At 43.6% G+C, this 7,172-nt stretch overlaps 1 protein-coding gene across 1 annotated transcript; it reads left to right on the plus strand.

Moving 5' to 3' along the window:
- The first annotated feature begins 684 nt into the window (after nucleotides 1–684).
- Nucleotides 685–6,029, plus strand: LOC119329065 (MADS-box transcription factor 7). Its single transcript, XM_037602050.1, has 8 exons — nucleotides 685–1,054; nucleotides 3,270–3,348; nucleotides 4,031–4,101; nucleotides 4,676–4,775; nucleotides 4,956–4,997; nucleotides 5,072–5,113; nucleotides 5,341–5,498; nucleotides 5,716–6,029. Exons 1-8 carry the CDS (start codon nucleotides 870–872, stop codon nucleotides 5,777–5,779), a joined length of 741 nt encoding a protein of 246 aa, XP_037457947.1. The 5' UTR covers nucleotides 685–869; the 3' UTR covers nucleotides 5,780–6,029.
- The last annotated feature ends 1,143 nt before the right edge of the window (nucleotides 6,030–7,172 follow it).

Here is a 7,172-nt window from a genome sequence, read left to right on the forward strand (position 1 = left end):
CGTCTTCGTGCGCGGCAGATGGAAGCAACAGTGTCCTCCCGGTGGATCGGCTGTTCGTGCCCATGCCATGCATGAATGCACCGGCGTGCGGTCGCTTGGCCGATGGGTGCCGCCGTACGGGCCCGGACCCCGGCCGGGGAAGACGCATCAACCTCCGCTGTGGGCGCATATGTGGTGGGCCGGGACATGCATGCATGTTACGTACGCGGGCAGCCAGCCAGGATCCGCAACGCACAACGTGTCGACCGCAGGGCCATCGGCCGCGCCGATCGGACGGCTCGCCAACCGACCAGCCGTTGAAAAAATCCCTCACCGCGGCTTCCTGCGGATCCGCTGCAGCGCCATGTCTTGCGAGCGCCTCGGTGTGATCGTGTCAGAGAGCGAGCGAGCGAGAGAGAGAGCAGAACGGGAGCGTGCTTGTGTGTGTGGAGCTAGCCGTGCTTGGAGTGCAAAAAGCTAGCGAATAAAGCAGGGCGTGGAGGAGGAGTTAAGGATGGATGGCGACGGGGACGGGGACGGACGGACGCGACGCGCGGCCCATCCCATCCCTAGCCTTCCGGAAACGCGCTACGCTGCTGGTCCTCTAGGGTTTCCCCCCCTACTCATCCTTTGCCAAAAACGGCACCCCGCGGAGCCCCCCTTGTGCCCACTGGCTCCTCCCCTGCACCCATCATCTCTCGCTTTAATCCCTACCAGGCTAGCCAGCCAGCTGCCTGCCTGCCTGCTCCTCCCCACCCCCTTATCTTCCTCCCCTCCTCTCCCTTGTTGCTACGAGTAGTACGCTTGGTGGTGGTGGTGGTGTGTGTGTATGGTTGCTGCAGCATAGCTAGCTAGGGACGGGGAAGGTGGAGGAAGCAGCGGAGTCAGCCATGGGGAGGGGGAGGGTGGAGCTGAAGCGGATCGAGAACAAGATCAACCGCCAGGTCACCTTCGCCAAGCGCAGGAACGGCCTGCTCAAGAAGGCCTACGAGCTCTCCGTGCTGTGCGACGCCGAGGTCGCGCTCATCGTCTTCTCCAACCGCGGCAAGCTCTACGAGTTCTGCAGCACCCAGAGGTATACACACGCGCTTGTCCGTTCGCTCAAATCGTGCGCGCGCGAGTCATCTTGCCAGATCTGCCCATGAAATGGCGTCCCCTTGCGCGTCACGTCACCAAGCTCCGTCCAGCTACGTCGCTGAGGTGCCGCGCGCGAGGGACGGCTGTTTCGCGTGGATCTGTGCAATTGAGCGTCCCGAGGTTAGGGGGGCACTTACGATCCGCCGGATTGGCGCCGGCTTTCCAGGGACTACCGAGCCGGATCTGCCCAATACCGTGGGTTTTAGGGTTTCCTCCCTGCTGGTCATTTTGGTGCACCGTACTTTCCCGGATTCCCGGTCGAGACACTCCCTGATCTAACTATGTAGTGGACTTTGCGGGCATCCAGTGGGGTGGTTTCCTTAATTACAAACCATTTCTTCTATGGTAACCCCGAAACGAAGGTTCCGACCTTGGATGAGAAACATAGAAACAAAATGAAGTTGCAAACAGAAGACTAAATGTTTGTGTACAGATGTGCATGGTGAGTAGCAACCATTGCTATACATCTCATAGTTATTAGCAAATTATGTTCTACGGAGGTTGATGTAGCTAGATGCTGTACATGTGAAACTCCATGCAAAGCTGAAGTCAGTGTCTTTGGTGGGAGTGTATCATCATCTAAGGGATGATGAAATTTTTGAATGTTGGTCTAGCTTTCCGAGAGAGTAGAACTAATTAATGGATGCATGAAAGATGGTTGATTCTAACTTTGGACACGCCCATATACCTACCTAAGATCTTGTACAATACAATTGCCTATAGTATATATTGCAAACTTACAAGTATTCCCAAGGTACACATTGTCTTAAACATTATACCATCGTTAGCATATTTATTTATAATGTACATGTCAGTAGAAAAGTATTATTACGATTTTGTCAGTGCTTTGTTCAAGATAAACTAATTTTCTCCTTAGCAGTGTAAACAATTTGTGAAGTCACAAAGTTTGACTCCATGTTTTCTGAATTGACTTGTGTGCACCACGTGTTAGGTAGGAGTAGAAGTAATTAACTTGCATTGCAGAAATATAAGTTATTGTTACGTGTTTTTTTTTGTTAATTGAGGTTTTCTTTAGCCAAAAAAATGTTAAATTTCAATCAATTCCCTCGAGCGCATCCATTCACTCAGTTGTCAAGTGAGCATTCATGGGAGCGTATGACATTTTAGCACACACATAAAACTAGCACATATATTTTGTGTGGTTTGCACTAAAAAGCTGGACTGAAAATTACTCATCACTTAGTGTGAAGATTCCTGGTACGCAAGGATCGGGGAGTCAGGAACAACCTTGGTGCAACCGCGTACACCCTATGTTCTTCTGTATTTTTGTTTCTAATGTGTTATTGCTCTCGGTACACACTATTGTGTACCCCTTTCTTTTAGTACATAATGTTATTTTTAAGTCAGCATCTCAACAAGTTATCTCATGTCGCCACTGCAGCACTGTGCATTTTTTGATTTGAGACAGAGATTCTTTAACTTAAACTCCCTGACTTTGGAGCGGCTGACATATGAATCCAAGAAAAAGCTAGCCCACATGCTAGCAACCCAAAATTAGGTTGGGTAGAATTTTACGAGAACACGGGTCATTAGTTACGGACTGATACTCCTAAGATAGTTTTACGACCAACAAAAAAATAGAGTTACTTAATTCATGTTCGAAAGATGTCTAGTTTGGGCATCATTTCTCTCGATCAATTCTTAGTGAGTAGCTGTCCACTACTCCACTCCCTTCATTACCACTTGTTTTTCTGCGGGTAACCTTCATTATCACTTTGTACCGTTTAAGTAAGTTTCTCATCAGGCGTATCCTGTGGCGTCACGGTGGATATTTTGATTCGTGGGCTGGTACTGTGGTAAGAACATTTTAGAGGCCCAACTGAACTGCGAAGTAGAGTACTAGCCACTGACACATAGAATCTTTACCTCTACACTTGGCACGTGCCTTTTCTTATCCTCACCATCTGTTCTAGCTCTGCAGTAAATAATCTAACATTAATATTCACATATAGATTTGTCATGCGGTTTTGGTGTCTGGCTATATATATCTAGTAACCTAATTCCTCCGTCTCAAAATAAGTGTCTCAACTTTAGTACAACTTTATGCTAAACTTAGTACGAAGTTGAGACATTTATTTTAAGACGGAGGGAGTATGATTGAAATATAACTTTTGCCATTGGACATGTTGTAGCATGACGAAGACACTCGACAAGTATCAAAAATGCAGTTATGCAGGACCTGAAACTACTGTGCAGAACAGAGAAAATGAGGTAGAACCTGTTACCCATGAGTTGGCAAGAAGATTTTTACTACTTAATTACATTTGCTGTAAAAATCTCCGTACTTTCAGCGCGTATATTACCAGCTGTTCCTACATATAAATGATATTCTAGGTTTGGAATTAATCATATGCATATCACATGGAAAGTATCTGCAACCCCCGAAAGGTCTCAAGAATATTTAAAGCATGCAAATATACCAAAACACTTCCTATTATGGCCCCATGATTCTCAAACTCTAAAAATACACAAATTCATATATTACACATGGTTTACGGAATATGTAGCCCATTAACTCAAACTTGGGTCATCTTCATCTTTAAATGTAAGCATGCACTACAATTGGTAGGATGAACTGACCACACATCAGGGTGACAGAAAATGACTCCTAATTATAATTGTTATTAGTGTGCTGATTTCTGCCCTGTGCTCTTTCATGCAAGAAATTACACATGACTTGATACGATGGAGTCAAAAGTAATCTCTCTGTCATTACAAAGTACGCACTCTTTAGTTATTTTAAGGCGAAAATGAATCACATGTGATGTCAGTTAATTCTTTACATAATTATATCCGTATATTTGTAATTTTATGATGCATAATGTTCAATAAATTGCTGTTCTTATCATTCTTAGTGAAGTAAAGTTGTGCTATGTTATTTATTTCCTTTCAGCAACTGAAAAACAGCCGCAATGAGTACCTGAAACTAAAGGCACGGGTTGATAATTTACAGCGAACACAAAGGTAAGCTGTGTTTTCAATGAGCTATTTTAACACTTTCTTTTATATTCTTGCTTTATCACTCATTATCTTGAATATAAAATAACTAAAATCAGCAGAAATTACGAATGCAAAATGTGTTGCTCTTTTGCAACATATCACCATCAGAAACCATATCTTTAGTGATGATCAAAATTTAAGTGCAGTAACTAGTCATTGTTTTGATTGCTTGAGTGATTGTCAGATTGAGCATCAAACTGCAATTAATATTCCTTCAAAATGGAATACAATAGAAACTTTAAGAAAGTACTACATCCGTCTCAAAAACGTCTTATATTTTGAATGGAGGTAGTAGTAACTTTTATGAGTTTGGTGGATCTTTACCAGACTGTTGGTGCTTGCAAATGTGACATTCAAAGGTCACAAAAGTAAAAGTACGCATATACTCAACTTAATATGGATCACTACCAGTGATCCTGTCCATTCCAACAAATCCGAGTTTACCCTTTAATCATAGTATCGTTTCTTTTCAGTGTAGTCGAAAGGTGAAATAATAATTTTATCAGCACAATTAACCACTTCTTTGCATCTTATCCAGGAATTTGCTTGGTGAAGATCTTGATTCCTTAGGCATAAAAGAGCTCGAGAGCCTTGAGAAGCAACTCGATTCGTCCTTGAAGCACATTCGAACAACAAGGGTACTGATTACTTAATTTTTAACAAGTGATTTTTTCCAGCTAATAAGTGTGAGTTTTTCCTTTTGAAGTAGATATATCTCTCCATATGAAAAATCTTTACGTTATTTTCTTAATGCCTTTATGTGTATACAACTATGAGGTTGCTTTGCGCCCTAACAAGTTTTTTCCCCCTTATTTTAGACACAACATATGGTTGACCAATTGACAGAACTCCAGAGAAGGGTACGCTCTCTCAGAAATCCAACAGTATTAAAAGCTATTTAGTGAATGACCTCCATAATTTATTAAACATGCAGGAACAAATGTTTTCAGAGGCGAATAAATGTCTTCGAATAAAAGTAGGTACTTCTGCGATTGCAAGTCTAATTATTTCATATATGTATTCTTGTAGCAACATTCCATATGTATTTCATCTCAAAGGATATCAAAATGAAACAGTTACTTTCTTACTCATCGTAACCCTAATTGTTCTTTGAGAACAACTAGCAAAAAAAAAGAAATCCATGACTGGTACTCTTAAAACGAACAGGTTAGGTAATGTTTGATTTTGTTTTGAGAGATACAGTTGGAGGAGAGCAACCAGGTTCATGGGCAGCAGCTCTGGGAGCACAACAACAATGTACTGAGCTATGAACGTCAGCCGGAAGTGCAGCCGCCGATGCACGGCGGCAATGGATTCTTCCACCCCCTTGATGCAGCTGGTGAACCCACACTTCACATAGGGTATTACTCTCATCCTACGTTTGAAGTTTGATATAAATTTAACCTGTCGAGGTAGCAGCTGTAATTTGTAGGAGTATAATTGTTTTGCGGCAGAGTACTTTCTGTAGGGCGAATTTCATATATTTTGTTATAAAAGACTGTTGCATACTTAGGAGGTGCATTTCCTCCATATATATATTTAGCCATTCAACTGATTTTTAATCCCCTCTTTCCGCAGGTACCCTCCTGAGTCCCTGAATAGCTCATGCATGACTACTTTCATGCCCCCATGGTTGCCTTGATTGAAGACGGCGAAGAAAGTGTGAAAAATAAGTATATACGCGGCACCCAGCCGGCCGCATATATGCATGTATTCTACTTCGAGTGATGGATTATTCCAGTCAAGATCCTCAGTTATTTTGCATGCAACTTTTGTGTCATGAAAACTTCAGAACCCTGTATTTGATGCTCAAGATTATTGTGTTACTTGCGTGTAAAAGAACATACATTATATTACTAGAGTGGCTATGCGTGATAATTTTTTCCCCTTAACTCTATTGGAATTATTGGCATAATTTGTAGAAAAAATCCGGAAGCACCACATGGTGGCCCATTCATGCATAAGTTTAGTCCGACCCCACTAATAGATGAGTGAGCTACCATGTGAGCCACTACACGTGATGGACGAGTGAGGGGCGCCGTCGCAGGGAGGGCATGTGTCCCTTGACCTCCGCATGGACCCATGGACCTCCCAAGTCTCCATCCCTATACACTTCATCGACCCTGGACTTCTTCTGTGTCACTGTTGTTGCCATGAGCTCTGATACCATCCTCCTCCTTGACTTCGTTGACACCTGCAACCATATGTTTCTACCATCGGTATACTTTTGACATAGCTGGCTACGGTATTTCGATGCAGCCAATGGCAATGATGGATAAGCGCCAAGAGCGGCAAGCTTGAGGTGCGTCTCGGTGATGGCATATCAACAGGAGCAACAAGGTGGATGTAGTGCCCTCGATGAAAAGCTACTCTGCACCAACAATAAGGAGTCATCTATCCACGTCACAAAAAACGCCTTGCAAAATAGCTTAAGATGTTCAAGGGGTTGTTTTATCTGGTTTTGCAAAGTTGAGGGGATTATGTACTGTAACTATTTTTCAAGTTGAGAGGGTGGTGTGGCTCAATTATCAAAGTTCAGCCTTCCAAAATAGCTTAAGATGATCGAGGGGTTGTTTTATTTGATTTGAGAAAGTTGAGGGGATTATGTACTATAATTGTTTTTCGAGTTGAGAGGGTGATGTGGCTCCATTGTGAAAGTTTAGGGGGCGCGAGAGAAAAAGAAAAGTCAATGTCATTTTGGGGAACTAGATTACACTACTAGGAGAAACCTTATAGATAGAATCTTAGCAGTAGCGCGGGGTACAGGGCAACCGCTACTGCTACTTTGCGTTAGCGCGAGGTGTAAACAAGCGCTACAGGTAACCAATAGTAGTAGCGCTGGTCACCCGCCCAACGCTGCTGCTAAGTGGTTCTGACCTAACCCACCGAGGCTACCCGTAGCAGTAGCGCGTCCTGGGTAAAACACGCTACTGCTAAACTAATAACAATAGCGCACCTACGCCGAACAGCGCTACCACTACCGCTCTAATGTTCCTGGCTTGTGGGCCCAAGTTACCAGTAGCGTGTGCGCCCAA

The sequence above is a fragment of the Triticum dicoccoides genome, chromosome 7A, assembly GCF_002162155.2.
Source record: "Triticum dicoccoides isolate Atlit2015 ecotype Zavitan chromosome 7A, WEW_v2.0, whole genome shotgun sequence".
Classification (NCBI taxonomy): domain Eukaryota; kingdom Viridiplantae; phylum Streptophyta; class Magnoliopsida; order Poales; family Poaceae; genus Triticum; species Triticum dicoccoides.